The sequence below is a fragment of the Enhydra lutris genome, unplaced genomic scaffold (genome assembly GCF_002288905.1).
Source record: "Enhydra lutris kenyoni isolate GAN:26980312 unplaced genomic scaffold, ASM228890v2 scaffoldscaffold21, whole genome shotgun sequence".
In the NCBI taxonomy this organism is placed as follows: Eukaryota; Metazoa; Chordata; class Mammalia; order Carnivora; family Mustelidae; genus Enhydra; species Enhydra lutris.
In genome coordinates this window covers 13,399,012-13,426,188 of record NW_019154105.1, presented here as the reverse complement: position 1 = coordinate 13,426,188, position 27,177 = coordinate 13,399,012, and the positions used below count along the sequence as shown (strand labels likewise).

The 27,177-nt window shown below is 38.4% G+C and overlaps 2 protein-coding genes across 3 annotated transcripts in view; one reads left to right on the top strand and one right to left on the bottom strand.

Moving 5' to 3' along the window:
• Nucleotides 1–15,181, bottom strand: part of LOC111149005 (centromere protein C) — a 101,594-nt gene extending 86,413 nt beyond the window's left edge. The window contains exons 1-2 of the mRNA XM_022505880.1: nucleotides 15,088–15,181; nucleotides 9,498–9,544 (exon numbers count right to left, since the gene is read on the bottom strand). Of these exons, the coding sequence (XP_022361588.1) occupies nucleotides 9,498–9,544; nucleotides 15,088–15,105 (65 nt within the window). The 5' untranslated portion in view covers nucleotides 15,106–15,181. The remainder of the gene's footprint in view (nucleotides 1–9,497; nucleotides 9,545–15,087) is intronic.
• Nucleotides 15,182–26,237: 11,056 nt separating this feature from the next.
• LOC111149343 (signal transducing adaptor family member 1) overlaps nucleotides 26,238–27,177 on the top strand; it is a 38,190-nt gene continuing 37,250 nt past the window's right edge. For both annotated transcript variants that reach the window (XM_022506339.1, XM_022506338.1), the window contains exon 1: nucleotides 26,238–26,439. In XM_022506339.1, coding sequence (XP_022362047.1) covers nucleotides 26,320–26,439 — 120 coding nt within the window. In that variant the 5' untranslated portion in view covers nucleotides 26,238–26,319. The remainder of the gene's footprint in view (nucleotides 26,440–27,177) is intronic.

Genomic DNA, 27,177 nt, shown 5'->3' with positions numbered 1-27,177 from the left:
CACAAGGGACCTAATCAATACGGACATTAGTAAGATATCAGAACTAGAGTTAAGAATGACGATTAGAAACATAACAGCTGAGCTTGAAAAAAGCATAGAAGATACTAGAGAATCGTTTTCCAGAGAAATAAAAGAACTAAAATCTAACCAAATTGAAATCAAAAAAGGCTATTTAATGACATACAATCAAAAATGGAGGCTCTTACTTCTAAGACAAATGAGGCAGAAGAGAGAATTAGTGATACAGAAGACCAAATGATAGAAAATAAAGAAGCTGAGAAAAAGAGATAAACAGCTAATGGATCACAAGGGGAGAATTCAGGAGATAAGTGATGCTGTCAGATGAAACAATATTAGAATAATTTGGATCCCAGAAGAAGGAGAGAGGGGCAGAAGGTATATTGGAGCAAAGTATAGCACAGAACTTCCCTAATTTGGGGAAGAAAGCAGGAACCAGAATCCAGGAGGCACAGAGAACCCACCTCAAAATCAATAAAAATAGGTCAACAACCCATCATCTAATAGTAAAACTTAGAAGTCCCAAAGACAAAGAGAAAATCCTAAAAGCAGCTCAGGACAAGATGTCTGTAACATACAATGGTAGAAATATTAGATTGGCAGGAAATTTATCCACAGAGATCTGGCAGGCCAGAAAGGACTGGCATGATATATTCAGAGCACTAAAGGAGAAAAACATGCAGTCAAGAATAGTATATCCAACTACGCTGTTCCTGATAATAGAAGGAAAGATAAAAAGCTTCCAGGACAAAAACAGCACAGAGGTTCCTCAAAAAGTTGAAAATAGAGCTACCCTACAACCCAGCAATGGCATTACTGGGTATTTACCCTAAAGATACAAATGTAGTGATCTGAAGGGGCACATGCACCCGAATGTTTATAGCAGCAATGTCCACAACAGCCAAACTATGGAAAGAACCTAGATGTCCATCAACAGATGAATGGATAAAGAAGATGTGGTATATATATATACAGTGGAATACTATGCAGCCATCAAAAGATATGAAATCTTGCCATTTGCAATGACATGGATGGAACTAGAGGGTATTATGCTGAGTGAAATAAGTCAATCAGAGATATTATCTCCCTGATATGAGGAATTTGAGAGGCAGAGTGGGGGGGCTTGGGAGGTAGGGAACAAAAAAATGAAGCAAGATGGGATCGAGAAGGAGACAAAACATAAGAGACTCTTAATCTCACAAAACAAACTGAGGGTTGCTGGGGGGCGGGGGGTATGGAGAGGGTGGTTGGGTTATGGATATTAGGGAGGGTATGTGATATGGTGAGTGCTGGGACTTGTGTAAGCCTGACAATTCACACACCTGTATCCCTGGGGCAAATAATACATTATATCTTAATAAAAATAATTAATTAAAAATAAAAAAATAAAAGCTTCCAGTACAAAAACTAAAAGAATTTGCAAACAACAAACCAGCTCTATAGGAAATACTAAAAGGGGTCCTCTAAGCAAAGAGAGAGCCTAAAAGTAACATAGATGAGAAAGGAACAGAGACAATACACAGTACCAGTCACCTTACAGGCAATACAACGGCACTAAATTCATATCTTTCAATACTTACCCTGAAACTAAATGTGCTAAATACCCCAATCAAAAGACACAGGGTAACAGAATGGATTAAAACAGCAAGCCCTACAGTGGGTTAAGGCCTCTGCCTTCAGCTCAGATCATGATCTCAGGGGCCTGGGATCAAGCCCCACATCTGGCTCTCTGCTCAGCAGGGAGCCTGTTTCCTCCTCTCTCTGCCTACTTGTGATCTCTGTCTGTCAAATAAATAAAATCTTAAAAAAAAAAAAACCAAGCCCGATCGATATGCTGTCTGTAGGAGACTCGTTTTAGACCCAAAGACACCTCCACCTTTAAAGTGAGGGGATGGAAAACAATTTACCATGCTAATGGACATCAAAAGAAAGCTGGGGTGGCAATCCTTATATCAGGCAAATTAGATTTTAAACCAAAGACTATAATAAGAGATGAGGACACTATGTCATACTTAAAAGGTCTATCCAACAAGAAGATCTAACAATTTTAAATATCTATGCCCCTAACATGGGAGGAGCCAATTATATAAACCAATTAGTAACAAAACCAAAGAAACACATCAACAATAATAAATAGTAGAGGACTTTAACACCCCCCCCTCATTGAAATGGACAGATCATCTAAGCAAAGGAAATAAAGGCCTTAAATCACACACTGGACCAGATGACATCACAGATATATTCAGAACATTCTATCCCAAAACAACAGAATACACATTCTTCTCTAGTGCACATGGAACATTCTCCAGAATAGATCACATCCTTGGTCACAAATCAGTCTCAACCAGTACCAAAAGACTGGGATCATTCCCTGTATATTTTCAGAAGTTAGAACTCAATCACAAGAGGAAAGGTAAAAAGTACTCAAATACATGGAGGCTAAAGAGCATCCTACTAAAGAATGAATGGGTCAATCAGGAAATTAAAAATTAAATTAAAAATTAAAGAAGAATGGAAAAAATCATGGAAACAAATGATAATGAAAACACAAGTGTTCAAAATCATTGGGATGCATTAAAGGCAGTCCTAATAGGAAAGTATATCGCAATACGAGACTTTCTCAACAAGAAATGACTCCAATACACAACCTAACCCTACACCTAAAGGAGCTGGAGAAAGAATAGCAAAGAAAGCCTAAACCCAGCAGAAGAGAAATCATAAAGATCAGAGGAGAGGGGCGCCTGGGTGGCTCAGGGGGTTAAAGCCTCTGCCTTCGGCTCAGGTCATGATCCCAAGGTCCTGGGATCGAGCCCCACATCGGGCTCTCTGCTTGGCAGGGAGCCTGCTTCCTCCCCTCTCTGTCTCTGCCTGCCTCTCTGCCTACTTGTCTGTCAAATAAATAAATAAAATTAAAAAAAAAAAAGATCAGAGCAGAAATCAATGAAATAGAAAACAAAAGAATAATTGAACAAATCAACAAAACTAGGAGCTGGTTCTTTGAAAGAATTAATAGAATGATAACCCCTGGCCAGACTTATCAAAAAGAAAAGAGAAAAGGACCCAAATTAATAAAATCATGAATGAAAGAAGAAAGATCACAACCAACACCAAAGAAATACAAACAAGTATAAGAACATATTATGAGCAATAATATGCCAGCAAATTAGACAATCTGTAAGAAATGGAGGCATTCCTAGAGATATATAAACTACCAAAACTGAACCAGGAACAAAGAGAAAACCTGAACAGACCCATAACCAGTAAGGAAATTGAAGCAGTCATCAAAAATCTCCCAACAAGAGCCCAGGGCCAGATGGCTTCCCAGGGGAATTATACCAAACATTTAAAGAAGAATTAATACCTATCCTCCTGCAACTGTTCCAAAAAATAGAAATGGAAGGAAAACTTCCAAACTCATTTTGTGAGGGCTGCACTACCTTGATTCAAATACCAAAGATCCCATCAAAAAAGAGAATTACAGACCAATATCCCTGATGAACATGAATGCAAAAATTCTTGCCAAATACTAGCCAATAGGGATCCAACAGTATATTAAAAGGATTATTCACCATGACCAAGTGGTATTTATTCCTGGGCTGCAAGGATGGTTCAACAACTGCAAATCAATCAATGTGATACAATACATTAATGAAAGAAAGAACAAGAACCATATGATACTCTCAATAGATGCCGAAAAAGCATTTGACAAAGTACAGCATACTTTCTTGATCAAAGCCTTCAAAGTGTAGGGATAGAGGGCATATACCTCAATATCATCAAAGCCATCTATGAAAAACCCACAGCAAATATCAGTCTCAATGGGGAAAAACTGACAGCTTTTCCCCTAAGATCAGGAACACAGCAGGGATGTCCACTATCACCACTGCTATTCAACATACTACTAGAAGTCCTAGCCTCAGCAATCAGACAACAAAAAGAAATACATCCAAATCATCAAAGAAGAAGTCAAACTCTCACTCTTTGCAGATGATATGACACTTTACGTGGAAAACCCAAAAGACTCCACCCCAAAACTGCTAGAACTCATACAGGAATTCAGTAAAGTGTCAGGATATAAAATCAATGCACAGAAATCAGTTGCATTTCTATACACCAACAACACAGAAGAAAGAGAAATTAAGGAGTCAATGCCATTTACAGTAGCTCCAAAAACCATAAGATACCTAGCAATAAAGCTAACCAAAGAAGCAAAGAATCTATACTCAGAAAACTATACTCATTAAAGAAATTGAGGAAGACACAAAGAAATGGAAAAACATTCCATGCTCATGGATTGGAAGAACGAAAATTGTGAAAACGTCTACGCTACCTAAAGCAATCCACACATTTAATGCAATCCCTATCAAAATACCATCCATTTTTTTCAACGAACTGGAAGAAATAATCCTAAAATTGACAGGGAACCAGAAAAGACCCCAAATAGCCAGAAGAATGTTGAAAAAGAAAACCAAAGTTGGTGGCATCACATTTCCAGACTTCAAGCTCTATTACAAAGCTGTAATCAGTGCCAGTATGATAACTGGCACAAAAACAGACACACAGATCAACGGAACAGACTAGAGTGCCCAGAAATGGACCCTCAACTCTATGGTCAACTAATCTTCAATAAAGTAGGGAAAAAAGGTCCAATGGAAAAAAGTCTCTTCAACAAACAGAGTTGGGAAAAATAAACAGCCACATGCAGAAAAATGAAACTGGACCACTTTCTCTCACCATGAACAAAAAATAGACTCAAAATGGATGAAAGACCTCAATGTGAAATAGGAATCCATCAAAATCCTTGTGGAGAATAAAGCCACAGCAACTTCTTCCTAGAGGCATCGCCAAAGGCAAGGGAAGCAAGGACAAAAGTAAACTACTGGGCCTTCATCAAGGTATCAAGATCAAAAGCTTTTGCACAGCAATGGAAACAGTCAACAAAACCAAAAGACAACTGACAGAATGGGAGAAGATATATGAAAATGACATATCAGATAAAGGGCTAGTATCTAAAATCTATAAAGACCTTACAAACAGGTCACCCAAAGAAAAAATAATCCAGTCAAGATATGGGCAGAAAACTAGAACAGACATTTTTGCAAGGAAGACATCCAGATGGCCAACAGACACATGAAAAAGTGCTCCACATCATTCGGCATCAGGGAAATACAAATCAGAACCACAGTAAGATACCACCTCACACCAGTCAGAATGGTTTAAAATTATAAGTCAGGGAACAACAGGTGTTGGTGAGGATGTGGAGAAAGGGGAACCCTCCTACACTGCTGGTGAGAATGCAAGCTGGTACAGTCACTCTGGAAAATAGTATAGAGGTTCCTCAAACAGTAGAAAAGAGAGCTACCCCACAACCTAACAACTGCACTACTGGGTATTTACCCCAAAGATAAAAGTGTAGTGATCTGAAGAGTCACATATACCCCAATGTTTATAGCAGCAATGTCCACAATAGCCAAACTACGGAAAGAGCCTATATGTCCATCAACAGAGAAGGGATAAAGAAGATGTGGTATATATACACAGTGGAATAATTACGCAGCCATCAAAAAGGAAAAACCGAAATCTTGCCATTTGCCACATGGGCAGAACTCCTGGGTATTATGCTAAGCAAATCAGAAAGGGACAATTATCATACGATCTCACAGATTTGAGGAATTTGAGAAACAAGACAGAGGATCATAGGGGAAGGAAGGGAATAATGAAACAAGATGAAACCAGAGAGGGAGGCAAACCTTAAGAGATTCTTGGTCTCAGAAAACAGAGGGTTGCTGGAGTGGAAGGGGGTGGAAGGGATGGAGTGGAGGGGTGATGGACAGTGGGGAGGGTAACTGCTATGGTAAGTGCTATGAATTGTGTAAGATTGATGAATCACAGACCTGAACCCCTGAAACAAATAACACATTATATGTTAATTTTTAAAAAGTCAAGATAACATGAGAAGAATCTTCTGTTGAACAAAAGGCAGTATACAGGGGCGCCTGGGTGGCTCAGTTGGTTAAGGCACTGCCTTCAGCTCAGGTCCGGATCCCAGAGTCCCAGGACGGAATCCCACAACAGACTCCCAGCTCTGCAGGGAGTCTGCTTTTCCCTCTGATCTTCTCCCCTATCATGCTCTCTCTCACTCAAATAAATAATATCTTAAAAAAAAAAAAAAAAAAGGGCAGCATACAAGTTCCCAGATGCTGCAGTTCAAGTCATGATCTCAGGATCATGAGACTGAGCTCCCCATTCAGTGCAGAGTCTGCTTAAAATGTTCTCCCTTCTCTCTCTGCCCATCCACTGTCCCCACTGCTTGTGCACACTCTCTCAAAATAATAATAATAATAATAATAACAATAATAATAATAAAAAAAAAACGGCTCAGTCAGTTGGGCATCCGACTTTTGATTTCAGCTCAGATCATGATATCAGGGTCATGAGAATATGCCCTATATCGGGTTCCATGCTGGGCATGGAGCCTGCTTAAGATTATCTCTCTCCCTGTCCCTCTGCCCCTTCCTCCTGCTTGCATGCCTGCTCCCACACTCCTTCTCTCTCTCAAAAAAAAAAAAAAAAGAGGGCTCAGTCAGTTAGTTATCCAACTCTTGGTTTTGGCTCAGATTCCTGGGATCAAGCCCCTCATCGAGCTCCCCTCACAAAAAGGAGTCTGCTTGTCTCCCACTCTCTCTGCCCCTCCCCCTGCTTATAGATATGCTCTCTCTCTCTCTCTCTCTCAAATAAATAAAGCTACTTTTCTTAAAAAAAGGCAGAAAAAGAAAATCACTGAGTAAAAAGGAACTCTGTGTAAACATATTTTAAAGCAGACAAAATTGTCCTATTCTAGAAAAAACATGCCACAGAGGACATTTATTATTAAGGAAGAGAAGCAAGAAAAGGATAGGCTAACTCTACTGTTTTGTGCAAATAATAATAATCAGGACTGACTTGTCTACAAAACTGCTAAACCCCAGCTTTGAAGGAAAAAGATAAACACCAGCTGCCAGATTTTGGGTTGTACTATATACCAAGAAAGCTGGGCAATGAGAATCCTTCTTCTGGACTGGTTCTACCAGTGCTCTGTCCCTGAATTCAGGAGGTATCCTACCAGTAAGGATCTATCTGTCTTTTAAAGTTCTTCTGATATTAAAAATCCCACTGGCCACCCAAAACCCCAAGAGTTCAACACTGAAGGAGTCAAAATGGTATACGTGGCCCCCAAGACAACTTCTCAAATTCAGCCTCTAGAATAGAGGATCATAAGGACTGTAAAGACTCCTTACACATGGCTCTCTATGCTATGGAGTATGTAACAGAGAAAACATCATGGAAAGTCTGGAAGGATTACAGCATTGAAGATACCATTATTGTTAGAGAAAAAGCTATGAAGACCATTAAGCCCAAAGCAATAAACTCCTGCTGGAGCAAACTATGTGCAGACGTAATACATGACTTCATAGGATTTATGATAGAGCCAAACAAGAAAAGTCATGAAAGAGCTCGTGAATATGGCAAAAAAGGTTGGGGTACAGGGTTTCAAAATAAGGACCTTGGAGAAATTAAAGAGCTAACAGACATCAATACCAGAGGAATTAACAGAAGATGACTATCGGAGATGAGCACTTCTAACCCACTAAGCCACCCAGGCACCCCGGAGATGAGCACTTCTAAATCAGTACCAGACGAGGTAGGAGATGTAGAAGCACTATCAGAAAACAAATTGACATCAGACAATCTGATAGAGGCTTGCAATTACTCAAGACTGTTTTTGGCCTCTTTTATGACATGGACCTTCTAACTGTCATAAAAGACAGTGAAAATAAGGTAAACAGCAGAAGGATTGGTACCACTGGTACCATATAAAATCAATTTTAGAGAAATGAAAAAGCAAAGATCAGACAAAAATTATGATATAATTGTACAAAGTTATAGCAAGCACGCCTGCCTCTCCTGCCTCCGCTTTTACCTCCCCCACCTCTTCTGCCTCCATCACACCTTTAACAAATCACCTCAGCTCTTTCTCCTCCTCTTCAGCCTGTTCAGTGTGAAGACAATGAGGTACAGAGATCTTTGTGATGATCCACCTCCACTTAATGAACAGTAAATAATCAGCATGCCATATCATTAATGAACTACGTATGTGTGTGTGCACATGTGAAAATCTAGTAACCGTACGGCAAGAAACGTATGAAACATTTGTGTGTCACTGTCGCCATCATCATCTAAGTATTCACTGTGTAGAACATCGTTGCAAACCTGACGGAAGTGGACAGCCTACCTTTACATAGGCATAAGGTGAGTGATATTTAATATAAAATTAATAATGTGTTATCTTACTGTCTTTAACTTTCCTTTCAAAGAATTATATTACCATACAGTATGTCTCTCCTCACAGGTAAGTGGTTTAATAAAAGAGTAACAATGTTTCCAAACTATATCATGAATATAACTATAATACCATATGCTGTATGCTGTAAAAATTTTACAACGATTTATTCATTAGTGTATAGACTAGGCTACCATAAAACAATCATATTGATCACACCAGGCTACCATAGAGCAATCATATTGCTGCTTCTTTATCAATACCTGTAATATTTGTAAATAAATACGAATTTCTTTCCCACACTTTTTCATATCTGATGTCTAGTGCTAGTAATATACATAACATCTACAGTGTTTTGTGTAAGACTATATTCAGGTAGGTAATAAGAGACGATTCTTCTTGTAAACAGGCAACAGAAACTCACTGTTACCAATACAGTACAGTACTGTAATTGTGTTTCCTTATGATTTTCTTAATAACATTTTCTATTCTTTAGCTTATTTTATTGTAGAATACAGTATATAATATACAGTACACAAAGTATGTGTTGATTATTTATGTTATTGGTAAGGCTTCCAGGCAACAGCAGGCTGTTAGTAGAAGCTTTGGGGGAGGCAAAAATTACATGAGGATTTTCAGCTTTATAGTGGTCAGCAACCCTAACCCCCAAGATGTTCAAGGGTCAACTGTACTCGTTTGCAAGTTTATGTTAATACCTAGTTCTGTGCAATTTATGACATTTGTAGGTTCAGATATCACCACCACAGTCAAGATACTGAACAGTTCCACAATACAAAGATTCTATATTGCCTGTTTATAACCTACACCCGTGTTTTCTTTTAGCCCCACCAAATAAGCTGCATCTTTGTAGTATTGCCATGCAATCCACTCTATAGAGTGCTTTCCCTACGGCTGTCAGTCAGAACTAAGACTGATTCTTCCTGAACCATAATTTATCAGCTAAATTTCTTTTCTCACTGCTGCTAGTCACTACAGAGCTTGCATTAATATTTCTGTTAATACAAAATCACTAAGTAGACTATACTTAATCAGTGGGCACAGAAATCATTGTTAGAAGTAATTTTCCCTTCTTCATTTAAAAATCACTTTCTGAAGATAGAAATAAAAATGACTTTAAAAGCTTAAATATATAACTCACCTGGAAGGTCGGCAAAATCTTCTTCTGTAGTCATTTTTGAGATGATCCTAAAAGAAAAGTAAATCATCCAACTGGTGAAAATTTAAGTTCCTCATTTATTCATTCAGCAAGTTTTGATGATTGCCCATTATAATACTATAAAGAGGAATTCATCTGGATCAAGTGAAAGAGAACTTGCCTCATATCTACTGTTCCAAAATCTTTGCTTATACTATTTGCTCACCCTGGGATTTATTCCATCTTTCTCCTTTTCCTCTACCTGCCTCCATACCTTTTCCATCATCAAAATTCCAACTATCTGTGCTTCTAATAATTCAAATTGGTTGACTAGCAATATCTACTTATCTCCTTTACTTGCGGGCAGATCCCTGTAGAATAATAGTTAAGCACTAAAATGACATAAAACAACAATGAAAAAGAGAGTGGAAGAGAGGACCACCTATTAACAAAAAAAATTTAACAAATTTCCAGAAGATGGAAAAAAGTGGGAATATCTTAATTAATGAAGCAGAATAAAAGCAGTAGCAGCCAACTCGGAGGATCCATTTTTGATGGGTCGTAAAGCTAATCTGCCCAGGGAAAAGCCATAACAATGCAGAACTAGGAAAACTCGAAATATGAAGGAGGAAAGAGTGAGAAAGGGAATGAACAGAATAAAAGACTCCCACATCCCCACCCCATCAACACAGAGCTAACTAAGTGAATTTAAAGAATACAGAGCTAAAAAACTGTATTCTATTGTTTCAGTCTTAAATATCACCAGCATCTATGGATCAGCAGACATTTAAAAGTCTCTAAACAAAACAGGAAAATCAAGACGAATTTTAAAAATGGAAAAGAAAAAGGCCCAAGAGAAAACGGAAACCAAGAATGAGAAAAAAGAGCATAACCCAATATATAAGCCTGTCAAATTTTTATGTTGTACATTTGAAAGTAATGTAACATTGTCAACAAACCTTCTATTTTTTTTAAGATTTTTTTTTAAAGATTTTATTTATTTATTTGTTAGAGAGAAAGAAAAAGAGACAGAGCACAGGCAGAGAGAGTGGTGGGCAGAAGGAGAAGCTGGTTCCCTGCGGAGCAAGGAGCCCAACTAGGAACTCCATCCCAGGACCTTGGGATCCTGACCAGAGCAGAAGGCAGATACTTAACTGACTGAGCCACCCAGGATAGGCTTCTATGAAAGAGAAAAAAAAGAGAGAGAGAGAGAGAAAGAAAATGTAAAAACAAAAAACAAAACTCTAATTAGTACGTGGAAAAGAGATTTGAAATACTGGACTCATAAAACAAAAGTGGTATACTACGCTGAGCCCAAGAAAAATTCTTAATAATTAAAAACATTTTTGCCTAAAATAAAAAAAGCAGTGATTATGAAAAAGCTAAGATACGTCTGAGAGGGGGAAAAAAAAAAGACCAAAAAATGAAGGGGAAGTAGAAAATGGGAGAATCAAAGAAGTTCCAAAAATCAGGAGGTCCAACTTCTGACCAATTGTTATTCCATAAAGAACAAAGAAAAAGAAAAGAGATATACTCTGAGAAAATACACAAATTCCCTAAATCTGTAGAGCATATAGCCAGCATGATGAATTTAAGAGGATCCATACCTAGGCCATAATAGTGAAATTTCTGAAAAAGTGAGACTAAGAAATGCTAGGATGCTTCCAGAAAGAAAAAAATCATTAACTCCAACTAGGAAACAGCCTCGTCACTGGGAACAACAGGAAAAATAAAACACAGAGACATGCTGATTTTGGAAACCGAGAGGATATTTGAGATACTTAGGGTTCTATCTTTAATTGTTAAATCAATCCTAGTTGAAAACTGGGTAGTAACAGGATGAACAGCATGCTTTAAAAAATATTATCAATACCAAATATTTATTGAGCCTCATTTTCACTTGGCCCAATGGGCTATAAATGACCCCACCACATATAAACACTCTCTTTACCCCACTCATGCTGTGACATCTTGAACTGAACACTCTCCTGACTGTACTCAGGCTCCAACACAGGGCTCTGGGCCATTGTAGTTTCCCACCCATAGGGATCTCCTACCTTGCCTGACCCCACCTAAAGGATTTTTGACTCAATTATTCAACAAGATGAAGACTTCTTATTTGATTTTTAAAAACCTGAAGACCTCTATTTGATTTTTAAAAACTTGAGAGCAGAGACTTCATGATAAGCTATTTATATTCTTCCCAGAGCCATGTCTAGTGTATTATACACCACACAAACACCATTTTCTTATGTTTTTGATATACTAAATAAGTGAGACCACAAACTTAGATTAAAAATGTTTTCCTTGGGGCGCCTGGGTGGCTCAGTGGGTTAAAGCCTCTGTCTTCGGCTCGGGTCATGATCCCAGGGTCCTGGGATCGAGCTCCGCATCGGGCTCTCTGCTCAGCAGGGGGCCTGCTTCCTCCTCTCTCTCACTCTCTCTGCCTGCCTCTCTGCCTACCTGTGATCTCTATCTGTCAAATAAATAAATAAAATTTAAAAAAAAAAAAATGTTTTCCTTGGAGCGCCTGGGTGGCTCAGTAGGTTAAGCTTCTGCCTTCCACTCAGGTCATGATCTCAGAGTCCTGGGATCGAGCCCCGCATGGGGCTCTCTGCTCGGCAAGGAGCCTGCTTCCCCCTCTCTCTCTGCCTGACTCTCTGCCTACTCGTGATCTCTCTCTCTCTGTGTCAAATAAATAAATAAAATCTTAAAAAAAAAAATCTTAAAAAAATGTTTTTCTTTAAAGAAGGTGAGCTATACAAGGGTAATGATTATAGAAGACTGACTGGGGTCATGAAAAACAAGAAATTCAGTCAGCATGAGAACTGAGACTAATTTCAACCAGTCTAAGCTTCCCAAATTCTGAACAGCAACCTTCTCAAGAAAGAAGAAATTCTTAAAAGAAAGGCAGAGATCACAATGAAAAAAGAGTTTATTAACATGATTAATGCTATTATTATCAATTGCAGATTTTAAATCCATGCCAACATTTATCCAAATAAAACCCTGATCATGCTTTAAAAAAAAAATTTAAAAGGAGAATGAGAGGACCAGCAACAGGCTGGAAGAAAATATTTGCAAAAGACACATCTGGTAAGAACTATTATCCAAAATATAGAAACAATGCTTAAAAGTCAACAGTAAGGGGCACCTGGGTGGCTCAGTGGGTTAAAGCCTCTGCCTTCGGCTCAGGTCATGATCTCAGGGTTCTGGGATCGAGCCCCACATCAGGCTCCCTGCTCAGTGGGGAGCCTGCTTCCCTTCCTCTCTCTCTGCCTGCCTCTCTGCCTGATTGTCATCTCTGTCTGTCAAGTAAATAAATAAAAATCTTAAAAAAAAAAAAGTCAACAGTAAGAAAACAAACAACCCAATTAAAAAATAAATGGACCTGGGGCACCTGGGTGGCTCAGTGGGTTAAGCCTCTGCCTTCGGCTTCAGGTCGTGATCTCAGGGTCCTGGAATGGAGCCCTGCATCAAGCTCTCTGCTCAGCAGGGAACCTGCTTCCTCCTCTCTCTCTCTCTCTGCCTGCCTCTCTGCCTACTTGTGACCTCTCTCTGTCAAATAAATAAATAAAATCTTTTAAAAAGATAAATAAATAAATAAATGGACCTTACACCTCACATAACAAGATGTACAGATGGTAAATAAGCATATGAAAAGATGTTCCACATCATATTTCATCAAAAGCAAATTAAAACAATGAGATACCACTATACCTATTAGAATGACCAAAATCTAGAACACCCAACAACCTCAAATGCGCAACAGAAACTCTCATTTATTTTTGAATGTAAAAATTCCAAATGTACAGCCACTCTGGAAGAGTTTGGTGGTTTTTACAAAACTAAAGAGACTCTTACCATGACTTAGCTATCATACTGCTTGGTATTTACCCAAGGGAGTTGTCCACACAACTGTCCATACAACAATCTGCACGCAGATGTTTAGAGCAACTTTAATTTTTTTTTTTTAATTTAAAAGATTTTATTTATTTATTTATTTGAGAGAGTGTGAGAGAAAGAACGAGCATGAGAAGTGGGAGGGTCAGAGGGAGAAGCAGACTCCCTGCCAAGCAGGGAGCCCCATGTGGGACTCAATGCCGGGACTCCAGGATCATGACCGAGCCCAAGGCAGTCGCTTAACCAACTGAGCCACCCAGGCATCCCATAGAGCAACTTTACTTATAACTGCCAAACTTGAAAGCAACCAGATGTCAGGTGAACGGGTAAACTGTGGTATATCCAGACCATGGACTATTATTCAGCACTAAAAGGAAAGAACTATCAAGCCATGAAAAGATACGAAGGATAAATGTGTAATGTCAAATGAAAGTCAATCTGAAAAGGCTATGTATGTGTGATTCCTACTAGATGACATTCTGGAAAAAGTAAAAACTATGAAGATGGTAAAAAGATGAATGGTTACAAGAGCTGTGTGGGGAGGAAGGGGTAAATGGACAGAACACCAGGGATATACAGGGCTGTGAAAACACTGTCTATACGAGACCACAATGATGGATGCCTGTCATTGCATTTTTGTCCAAACTGACAGAATGTACAACACCAGGAGCGAACCCTATGGTACATTATGGACTTTGAGCAATAACGATGTGTCAATATAGGTTCATCCAGTGTAACAGATGTAGCACTCTGGTGGGGGATACTGATAACAGGGGTGGCTATGCATGTGCGGGAGTAACGGGGTATGGAAAATCTCTGTAACTTCCTGCTTAATTTTGCTAAGAACCTAAGACTTAAAAAAAAAAAAAAATGAACTCTTTTTTAAAAGGAACTGTGGGCATTTGGTAAATTTTATCCCCCCCCCCAATGAAAATGGCCTTATTCTCTTTTTTAATTCTACATAATGTAAACAGTGTGCGTGCTCACAGTAAAGAGTACGCTCTCCAGCATCCTTTCACACATCGCCATGCGTACAAGCACACATTTATAACTTTACATAAAGGGGAGATCCCTGAGCAAGATTTTCTTAAAAGGGGAGAGAGAAAGTAGGAAATACACTAGGACAGGGACTGATATGGGTTGTAAAATACACAGTAACCATAAGCAAAGTGTGAAATATAGAATAGTGACCATCAAGGGAGCCCAGAGACGGAAACAAAAAACGAGTGCCCGCCCCCCTTGAGTCATTCCCACCTTAAGCGCCTTTTAATTAACAGCTGCCCTCTGGAAAACTTTATCAATAACAGATACTTATGTACAAATAATCTGCTTCTCCAGACCATCAAGTCCAGACTTTGAAGGCGTCCCAATACTTACACAGACAGAAAATTATTTGGAGGACTAAGAAGTTAGGCCAAAAAAAAAAAAAAAAGTTTAAATCACAAGATTCTCTGAAGAGAAAGATGCCATCGCAACCAAAATTAAAAGAAACCTTGAGGAAACAACACGAAAATTAACTCTGGCTATCGGCATACGATCAGTGTTCATCGCAAAAAATTCGCGGGCTTTCCCGCTGAAATCTCCAAGAAGCCAAAGCACAGGCTAAACATTTCATTCTCCCCCGCCCCGAGCGCCGGTGCACGGGGCGGCCGAGCTCCCGCTCACCAGAACGGCAAGAGCCTGCACTTACCAGACCCGACGCAGCCATGTTCCCACCCGGCCCCTGGCGTCTGGCACGGAAGTCCTCCTGGGCCGTGGCTCGAAGAAGCCAGGCACTGCCCAGAGTCGCGGGAGGAGCAGTTAGACTGCACCCCAGGAGCCTGAGGTGGGAGGGCGGCAAAACCGAGGGACCTGCGAGCCAGTAAACGCGCTACCGCCGGTCCTCAGCCATTGGTTCGGCCCCACAGGAACCGCGCCCAGCAAACACCGCGGTTTGAAATGGTCTGCACATGCGCAAAACGAGACGACCGACCCAATAGAGAGCCGTTATGGGCTCTCTCCTTCCCTGGACGCTCCAACAGTTCCGCCCTTCGCAGCGCCCACCGTAGCCCCGCCCCGTCTTTCCCGCAGCCCCGCCCTCCATTTCTCTTAACGCTTGATCCTCCTTTGCTCCCCAGCCAAGCGGAGACTGAGCTTGAAACGAGTTTTACTTAGCTAGACACCGTCTGGAGAGCGGCCTTTGCCCTTGAACCCAGTGTAAGACTTGTCGGGGGTTCTATTATAGAGTAAAAAAATAATACTCGGGTGGATAAGAGGTAGAAATTGCAGAAGTTGTTTGAAGAGGAATATTTTACTGTGCAGACTTGCCAACCACCTGTAGCCCGTCTATGCACCAACTCTGAAAGTAAAAATAATATGATGATGATGATGTATTCTTTTTTCACATATGTGGGTAATATTTTCATGAAGCATTGCCAACAAAATGACCAAGGTAAATATATGTCATTTAAGTATAATGTCCTGAAAGGAGTCCTAATCAGGTGTCTTGAAATCTACTCAGCCATTAGCAATGTCATCTAGGACAAATTGTGGCACCATCCTGGGTGTTTCCTTAACATAGTTATATAATGGGAGAGCTAAATTAGATGCTCTGAAAACTTGTCCATTTTATGATTCTATGAAACCGTTCTTTTTTTGTGACTTAATAAAAATTTGCGTGAGAAGTTTAAACAAAATACTGAATCAATCCATTAATCAAGAGTTGAGCTAATAAACTTTTAAAACTCGTCATGATTTAACAAATTTTATCTCCTGCTAAGGGTTTTTTAATTTATTTTTGGTAGGGAAAAGAGGCTATATATTAACTCTACAATCAGGCTGGATTCCATTCTGCTCCACAAATTCTGCCATAGTGGGCAAGTTAATTAAACTATTTCTTTCCCAAGTCCCTTGTCTGTAAAATGTCTGTAAAACTGCTGAGCTATTGGGTTAATTCCTTTTATATCTAGGTGAAATGCCTGGAACATACTAAGAATTCAGTAAGTAATGCTTGGTATTATTATGGAGTTTTTTACTTGATCTAGCAGAAGTTTTGCCAATCAGACTACATAATATAATTTGATACTGTCACATTTGGAATAGATTATAATAACTATCACTTATTTAGTTCATACTGCATGCCAAGTGTTTTGTTTTTTTTTTTTCTTAATTCTCTCCCTGCAGTAACTTAATTCTTAGAACATTCCTCTTAAGAAAAGATGACTAATATCCCCATTTTACTGACAACAGAACTGGGACAGTGTTTAAGGAACCTGCCCCAAATCACACTGCAATTAAAGAACAGAACTGGGGATGAACCCTGGTGTTCTGACTCTAGAACTGAGCACATAATCACTATACACTTTTTACCTCTCAGTGGATATTTTAGCAAGCACGATCACATGTGTAAAATTTCCACATGTAAAATGATTCCACTGGAGACAGTGATTCTCAGAGGTATTTTGAGAAACTTGACATGGTGTAAAATGCTGTTGGCGATGAACTGGTCTGTTCTACAGAGAAAAGGGAGCAGCACCTTTATGAAAACCAAAGTTATGGAGACTCCACCATTCCCAAACAAAATTTTTAGTTCCCTCGGCATCTGTCCTACTATTTAATAGCTCCACCATGTTTTTACCATCCAAAAATAGGGTTGCTCATTAATTAACTGATGTTTATAAAACTTGGATTTGTCATTATGGGCCCCCTGCCCCCCAGAATACATCCAGATGGCTCCTTATGAACTTCTATGGCAACTGACTAAATCTTGAAGTTTTCCATCACAACTACTTAAACTAGGTAAGGAGTGGTGTATGTGTGTGTGTGTGTATCAGTCTATGGAAGTATGTATATCAGATGGGTATATGGGAAATAAAGTAACCAGAAAATTAACTTGAAAGGGTAGTAGATACATTTAGTTACTTAGGATTTTATGTAGATAATTTTAAATTGGCAATTGTTAAAATGATTTTAAAGCATATCTTAGACCTTAAAAATGGCACTCTAAAAATAAATTTGTTTTAGAAATTATAACACAATTGCTATTAAAATCAAAAATTTTCTTTATTCATAATAAACCCAAGCCAGTTATATGCCATCAACTGGTAAAGAAACAAACTGTAATACATCCATACAGCAGAATATTCCTCAGCTATAAAAACAAACTACTGGGGGCGCCTGGATGGCTCAGTGGGTTAAAGCCTCTGCCTTAGGCTCAGGTCATGATCCCAGGGTCCTGGGATGGAGCCCTGTGTCGGGCTGTCTGCTCAGCGGGGAGCCTTCTTCCCCCTCTCTCTGCCTGCCTCTCTGCCTACTTGTAATCTCTGTCTGTGAAATAAATAAATAAATAAAATCTTAAAAAAAAAACAAAAAACTACTGATACATGCAACAACTCAGATGAATCTCAAAAGCATTATACTAAGTAAAAGAGGCCAGATAATGAAGACAACCTCCTGTATGACTCCATGTATGTGATTACATAAAACTGTACAAATAGAAATTAGACCAGTAGTTGCCCGGAGATGAAGTTGGGGATTAAAGATGCTGACAACAAAGGCCATGAGGGAACTTTTAAGATGGGGAAAATAGTCTATATCTCAATTATAATGGTGGTTGTAATACTCTGGTATTTTTGTCAGAACTCTCAGAACTGTATCAAAACTCTCAGAAAGGATGACTTTTGCTGTAAATCATACCTCAATAAACTTGACTTAAAAAAATTAAGGGCATTAGAATGTTAACAAACCAAAGTAGGCCCACTCCTTGATGAGTTATGTCAGGTTACCCCAGGTAGAGTTGCCTCACGGGGTCAATTTTACTTGTACAAACAAGGAGATCACAGGGATTAATTTCCAAAACAGTGTCTCCCAAACAAGGGAAAACAGGCTCCTCTTATTAGGATTTGGGATGAATATTCAGAAGGGATTTTAACACTATAATGGAACTGAGGTCGCCTCTGGCACTTTATGATTCATATGTACAAGCTCAGGGGGTCAGGCCAGTAGAGAGACAGAGAGAGAGATATCAGCCAAATGCAGTGTGTGAATTAGGGTCAGTCTGAGTAAAAACAAAGAAGCCATAAAGAGCACTAAAAAATGGAAAACTAAAATAGTAATTGATTATTAAATGATAGAAAAATGTGGGATGCCTGGGTGGCTCAGTGGGTTAAGCCTCTGCCTTTGGCTCAGGTCATGATCTCAGGGTCCTGGGATCCAGCACCGCATCTCCGGGGCTCTCTGCTCAGCAGGGAGTCGGCTTCCCCCTCTCTCTCTGCCTGCCTCTCTGCCTCCTTGTGATCTCTCTCTCTCTCAAATAAATAAAATCTTTAAAAAAAAAAAAGGATATACATATTTAAGTATTGAGGGGTAAAATGTGATGTTTCTAAGTACTTTAAATTGGTTCAGTTGCAAAAAAGGTATAGAGGTGCCCGGTTGGCTCAGTCAGTGGAACATGTGACTCCTGACCTCAGGGTTGTAAGTTCGAGCCCCAATTTCACTGCAGAGATTACTTTAAAAAATTAAATCTTAAAAAAATATATATTTAAAAAGTAGATAGAGGGGCACCTGGGTGGCTCAGTGGGTTAAGGCCTCTGCCTTCAGCTCTGGTCATGATTCCAGGGTCCTGGGATAGAGTCCCGTGCCAGGCTCCCTGGAACGGGAGGCCTGCTTCTCCCTCTCTCTGCCTGCCTCTCTGCCTACTTGTGATCTATGTCTGTCAAGTGAATAAATAAAATCTTTTTTAAAAATAAATAAATAAATAAAATAGAGATATGGCAAAACACTAACAATTACTGAAACTATATGGTATGCGTAGGTGTTTATTAATACTGCTCTTTTAGCTTCCGTGTATGTTTGAAACTTTTCATAGTAAAATGATAGGGCAAAACAGCATTAATAAAATTGCAGGTGTTTTCAGAATTTTTGCAAAAAAAAAAAATTCTGCAAAAGTCAAGAATGAAAATGTTACCAAATTACTGTAAGAGAATTCTGCAAAAAAAAAAAAAAAATTACACTCCAAAAATCAAATTTGTAAAAATTAAAGATGTTGCAATTATAACTTAAAATGTACTATAGTGAAATAAACTTATTTGAATAATTTTGGAGTTTACTTTTTGGAATGTATTTTTTAATATAACATTTCAATTTTTAAAATTCCTTACTGAGAAACATTATTCCTTGTGTTAAGTACATTCTCTTTAAGTATCCTTTTCTGACAAAATTATTCTCAAGATAGAAAGGCTCTACTAAGACTCTAATTGCCACATTAATAAAGTGTGTTTGCAATATGCGGGTAGGTGGCAGCAACGTTCACCAAAACAAAACAAAAAAACCCACACAATTTTACTCTGGGTTGGTTTAAAGGTCCCCACAAGTTCTTAATTTTAGAGTGCTGTTTAAAAAGCACAGTTACAGGACGCCTGGGTGGCTCTGTTGGTTAAGCCGCTGCCTTCGGCTCAGGTCATGATCCCAGGGTCCTGGGATCGAGTCCCACATCGGGCTCCTTGCTCAGTGGGGCGCCTGCTTCTCTCTCTGCCTCTGCCTGCTTGTGTTCTCCCATGCGCTCGCTCGCGCTCTCTCTCTCTCTGACAAATAAGTAAATAAATAAAATCTTAAAAAAAAATAAAAATAATGTTTATAAAAAATAAAATTAAAAAAAGATAATAAAAATTTAAAAACTAAAAAAAAAAACCTAGAAAAATAAATAAAAATAATAAAAATAAAAAGCACAGTTACCTCTGTGCCAAGTGTTTGACTCTTACTTGCAATTGAATTCTATTATGTATACATTGTTGCTCTTAACAAGAAAACAACAGGAGTGGTTGGTTGGGTAAGTAGAGCCAGTAACCCTGGATCTCAGCGTTGAGAGTTAAAGAGTCCCACCTTGGGGATAGAGTTTACTTACAAAAATTTTTTTAAATCAATAAATAACTAGAGGAACAAAACAAATACACTATTCTCTGGATCTCCATTTTGCAACCTATAGTTTACTTCTGATCAGCGTAATTCTTAAAAAGGAGCTTCTGTCCCTTAAAACACATTTAATTTAGATACACTATCTTGTACAGCTGAAACTAATATAACATGTGTCAATCATACTTCAATTAAAAAAAGAAGCTAAAAAAAGCACAATTACATTTTCAAAAGCTTAATGATACACTTTCTGCATTAGAATTTTAACCTTGCAAAGACTTCAATTACTCTGGTGGTACTAGGCAAAAATTTAAATGTCAATATTTATGAATGTCAATATTTATTGACATGAAAATGTGCTATAAATACATTATATGAAAAATGCAGTTTATCAAACAGCATGTACTAATCTGATCATAAAAATACACACAACTAGAGAAAAAGTGTCCAAAAAGTTGTGGTACTCGTCCAAACAATGCTCTCTGTGGCTGGTGGAATAGCATGTGATTTTCATTTTCTTCTTTACTCCCAAAGACCCTGTTTTTTTTTTTTTTTTCTAAAACTTATATGAGTTTTCCATTTATGAGGAAAAAATAAGAAATTATTTTAAGTATTTATAGAGCATGATAGATGTTTGTCAATTCAAGTGCCTGTAGAGTTTCATAAATAATAAAGTGCCCACAGTGTAGCTTTCGGGCATTACCTAGTCATAAGAGATTTAAGGGGTGAAAGAAGTAGGAAAATAAACTGCTAGCAAAGGCATGAATCAGAAATGACGTGCTGCTGACACGGAGAAAAACTGTCAGATACTGTAAAGGGCTCATGTTTGCAAAATGGAACTAGATTACGGAGCACCTTCAATGTTAACATAATTTTTCACTTCTTCCCATAGACAGTGCGGAGCTGTATAGATGAGGGGTCAATTCTATAGAATAGAATTCATAATAGCTAACTTAGGCCAAAAGGGGGCTCTACTAATAGACATTTATCTGTTTACAGAATTGTTGGGAGGGATGGAGAAATAATGCACTGGGGGCTTTCAGGAATCATTCCCAAAGACACTATGGAACTGAACCACCAAAAGCCTGCTGCTACTGCAAACTGACAACTTGGGAAGCTGATGCTGATGCCACAGCCCCCAGAGCCGTACTGCCACTGTGTCATCAGGAAGTCACTGCAGTTACAAAACGCCATGTCTAGGAAGACATGACAAATAAGAAGTCTCCATGAGCAGGAAGCCTCGTTATAGCTCCTGGCTCCAGAAACACACCATACCTGTCATGATAGGTATCAGAACACTGATATTCATGCTTTGACTATCACCACCATGAAACCAGTGATCAGATGTGGGGACTTCTGATAATGTTGCCACAGAAAAATGAGATGTCTACTGACCATGCTTCCCTTTAGGAAAAAAAAAAAAAAAGCCAAACTTAGAATAAATTCTGATTTCATTCTTCCTTGCTAATATGGAATGCATCCCAGCTCTAGCTGCAGAAAAATCTGGGTAGGTAGTTTTCAGCTTTTCAGCCTCTGCAGTAAAGAATGGCACACTGGAAGGGGCTGGAAATGGATATTGAGCACCAATCTACCTTATCCCATAAAACAGCGGTAGTGGAACTTAAATGAAGCCAAAAGGAAGAAAAATGTATTACTAACCTTTCTGTATATTGAGCTTGACGTGGTTAAAACCAAATTCATTATTGTTCTTAACCCCCCCCCACCGACTATCATCGTATCTGAAGATTTGAGTTGTTGTTGTTGTTGTTGTTTAAAGATTTTTTATTTATTTATTTGACAGGCAGAGATCACAAGTAGGCAGAGAGGCAGGCAGAGAGAGGTTGGGGGGAAGCAGGCTCTCCACGCAGCAGATAGCCCAACGCAGGGCTTGATCCCAGGACCCTGGGATCATGACCTGAGCCAAAGGCAGCGGCTTTAACACACTGAGCCACCCAGGCACCCTGAGATTTGAGTTTTTATTCAAAGCTACCATTGTGTTAATGACTCAAGTCATTTAGAAACCAGTGTGTGTCCTATATCTATGTGACATCTAAGAAATGCTTCCCAGTAATATGAATTACACCCTACACTACAAAAATAGAACATATAACTAGAAAAACTCCTATATCTTAGATATAAGATATATATCTTAGATGCAACACTTTGTGCTAAAAATTGTGTTAGCAAATTAAACCACTCTGACAGAGCTACTAATATCACTTCTACAACAGTGATTCCTACCCCCCCGTTTTTTTCCAGTTCCAAAAGACCGAGTAGAAATATTTTCTTGAATAATAATGACCCACCATGGCACAAAGTATTCCACATAGTTGTTAAAATTAAAGCTGTATTCTTCAGTTATTGATTGTAAACACAAATGTATTCAATTCAAACATCTCCAAAATTTACTGCAATGAATTGTGATGAAAATGGCAAAAGGCATCAATAAACATTAAGTAAAACAAAAGTCAAAAATCTGGAGGTACAGAGGACGTTTTGGGGGCTCCTATAAAGACTTACTGATTGAATCATTTTTAATAAGTGCATGATAAAGTACTTTAGAGAACCTTAACTGTTGTAAAAATGTGCATTCATTTGAATTGCATTATAACATAAATGTCTCAAAAGAGCACTGAGATTTTGGTGTTATATGAGTTAATCTTATACTCCATTCAAACTTGCTGCATTGTATTAGCTACCTATCTGATGTATAACGAACTCTTGTGGCACAGTTACTGATGATGGCTATAATAATTGCACTTAGTGAGGGTGTAGTATTTTGATGGTACCATGATCTACATGGCAACAAAAGAATCCTATGTCAACCAGTGTTCACACATATCCGAAAAAAAGAAGCTTCTGCACAGCAGAGGCTAAAAACTCCCAAATTAGAATTAGATTTTCTAGCTAGAAGTTATTCATTTAACAAATGGTTACTGCAACCTATTTCTTTTTTTTTTTAAAGACTTTATTTATTTATTTGACAGACAGAGATCACAAGTAGGCAGAGAGGCAGGCAGAGAGAGAGGAAGGGAAGCAGGCTCCCTGCTGAGCAGAGAACCCAATGTAGGGCTCGATCCCAGCACCCTGGAATCATGACCTGAGCTGAAGGCAGAGGCTTTAACCCACTGAGCCATCCAGATGTCCCACTGCAACCTATTCATTATCAACTTCAATTTCAACACAATCCCTGTATTTGAAAAACTCAGTTTCCTGTTGATACAGAATATATACCAATAACTAAAATACAACAGAACAAATATTATAATAAAAAAATCTGTAAGGTGCTATGGAATGCAGGATGAGAGCAATAAACTTTCTCCCTGGAGATGGGGAAGGCTTCAGGAAATTAGGGAATCTTAGCAGACAAGGATATATTCAATGGAAATCTTGAAGGATGGGTAGGAAGTGTCATTTTTAACAAGAAGAAGAGCGTGCAAACAAGATATATAGTGATTGGAAAGTTATGATGAGATGGGAGATACCATGAAATATTGAGAGAATTGGGAGTAACTGAAGTTCCTAGAGCACATTGTTTGGTGTTCCATAAAGTGTTGAACGACAAAAATGAAAGAATGACTCTCAAAAGCAGTGAGAATCCATCAAAGTGTTTTAAGCAGGGGAGTGACTTGATTAGACTGCATTTTAAATGAAGCAGAGAAGAAAAGTGTGAAAAGTAGACGACTGAGAAACGTATTGCAGTTCTGGAGACAAGAAGAGGAGCTGTGAGCCCAGGTAAGTTAGATGGTTTGGTCCAGGGCTCAGAGATGGTTAATAGTAAAATTAACTTTTCTCTCTCTCTCTACACCCAAATACTTTTTCTACTATGATTCCTTACCTACAAATCCATTATTCACCACCTAGAATTTGAGGTATCTCTAAGAGCATTTCCATTGTAATGATGTGGTTGTACTATGATGTTGGAAACGATGGACAGGTCTAACTGGCTAATCATGGTTCAGCAGGATTTTTGCCAGCTTGGAGTTGTTTTTATCAGGAGACATAATTTGAACATTGGTATATCAATAATTAATGTAACTTGCAAATCACAAGCCAAAGCAACTTAAGCGGATAAGCTCATTTTTCTTTAATTTTGTTTATTTTTTAAAGGTAAGAGAGACATAATTAACTAGATGATTATTTCTCAGAAATATTGCTATGTTTGCATTTCTCAGAGGCATTCTTTTCTCCCATGAAATACTCTGGCCTTAACGCCAGTGACTGCTTTTCTCATATTCCAACTACTGCTAGCTCACAGCATCCTGCCTCCCTCCCCTTTCTCTTTCCATTCTCAGTTCTCATCCCTCCTATCCTTTCCTCCCTATTACACCAACTCCCAGCTCCCAAAAGGTGGATTAGGTCATTTATCAAAATCAGGAGGTTTTCTTTGTCAATCAATTCATTTCCCTATTACATTGAGACTAAAAAATAGCATGGCTTTGTCTCAAAAAAAAAAAAAAAAGCTGGACTCATATTTTATCATTAGAAGGTTTGAGTAATAATAGGAAGCAGGTCTTGACTTAATATAAAAGCAAAGGAGTAATTTTAAATCTTCAACTCCCAATTTCTGTTTCAAAGTATTTTCATTTTGATGATGCATTTAACACTCTCCTCTAGTTTACAAATAATTGGTCTGTATTATTATACCTCACTTTGTAGACAATTTGGCTGCACACATCTATAGATGCCTACCCGATGGATATCCATACTGGTGGGGGGAAACCATGTGATGTCTCCACTAGGAAAGGAAGAAGAGACTGGAGATTCCTGCCTTATTTTGAGTTCCAGAAATCAGCTGGTCTAACTGGAGGGAATGCTCAGGCCTGATCTATACTAAATCTAGAGTAAATCTGAAATACAGAAGGTGAAATAAGAAATGGTGGAACTTCTCAGGATCCTTGCAAAACATACCAGGTTCCACCACTGTTCCTTCTCCCATCATTTCTTGCACAGTGCTGAGCCAAATCCGGTCTCTCACAGACCCTTTCTCACATGCAACGACTGAATGAATTTTGGACCCAGGGTGGCTCTCTAAATCACACTAGATAATTGTACAGACCCCATCTACGCATCATAGCATCAGTGACCCACAACTCAGAAAGCATAAAAGAACAAACTAAAAGTGTGAAATATTATAGTTTTCTCTGCCAAACACATTTCGCCAAGTATCAACTGGTAACCCACAAACTCAAAATTCTTACTGACAAAATATAAAAAATCCCATGTTCTCATACCTGTGGTTTGTATTTAGAGGACCATCAAAATGGGCATAGGATAAGGAACTCCATTAAAAAAAAAAAAAAGTAAGCAAGCTCAGCCCTAAAAGATTAACAACACAAATAGTAGTAATAAAATTATCCTGTTAAGTGATTTTTATTTTTTATTTTTTATTTTTTTAAAGATTTTATTTTATTTATTTGTCAGAGAGAGAGAGAGAGCGCGTGAGAGTGAGCACAGGCAGATAGAGTGGCAGGCAGAGGCAGAGAGAGAAGCAGGCTCCCCGCCGAGCAAGGAGCCCGATGTGGGACTCGATCCCAGGACTCTGGGATCATGACCCGAGCCAAAAGCAGCCGCTTAACCAACTGAGCCACCCAGGCGTCCCTATCCTGTTAAGTGATTTTTAATCAAGTGGAGTTAACTCAAGTCTTGTCTTCTAGGGATGAAAATGGAAAGCAATAAACAAAAAGGGTAGAAGAAAACAGTGTGACCTTGATGACTCCTCCAAAGTCCATCATGACCGCATTGGTTCTTTTCATCCCCTGGTGACGTTAATCTTCTGTTTGTTTTGCTACTGTAATCCTATTCTAAGTTTACCAGAAGTTGCCCTTTCAAAGTTGGTCTATGCCTGTTCTTTCTCACCTTATGAAAAGTAAAGGAAAAAAAAGAAGTGTGTGTGTGTGTGTGTGTGTGTGTACTGTTGGTGGTTAAATACCGAGTTGGGACTTCCTCTTTGAACAGTTGCTTTTTCCTCTCACACAGGAGATCTCATTTTGAGACTGGATATAGTTGAAATCAAACGACATACTGAGAGGGTATGATGGCTAAGAACCCCCCGAAACCAGCCCCTCGCAGGATCTTCCAAGAAAGGTTAAAGATTACTGCTCTACCTTTGTATTTTGAAGGGTTTTTGTTAGTCAAGAGGTCAGAATACCAGGTAAGTCCATAGATGATAACGTTAAACTAGTAGTTTCTGTCTTAATTCAAAAGTTATTTCATGGTGATTTGATATGATGTGACAAGGTCCTCCTTGTTTCTGTTGCGATTAAACCTTCTTCCTTGAGCTCAGAAATGTGATGCCAATTTTGTGTAATTTAAAGACAATGTATGGCTTAAACACATACATGTATATATATTTGTGTTATATGTAATATAACGTTCTACTGTTGTTACTATGTAAAAAAATTTAATAAAAGCCACATTTCCAAAGAATTTATTTAAATATTACAGATTTCAGCTTAGAAGTTAAAATGTTTCCTGTATTTTTTCTGCAATTTTCTAGTATGCTTCCACAATGATGTGTACCATTAAGATAACATATTACAACTGAAGCTAAGCTGTGTGCTTCTACTCTCAGTTATTTGAAGTTTACAAGTAATGATAAAATTATTTTTAATAGTTAACTTTTGTAAAAAAATTATGAAAATGATTAAACTGATACTGTTAGCATTATGCATAGTTCTATATTCTAAAAACATTAACATAGTTACTTGAAAAGCTAATATGTAGGTACAGTATGGGTAATATGTAAACTAAGCAACATAAATACATTTACTCTAAGAAAATGCAGAAAGCGTTTCATATTTTTAAAATGTAAAAATGAAAACTTATAATTAGTTAAAATCAGTTTTTATTATACTAATTATGGAGATTTGAAATTAATGAAAGAAATAAA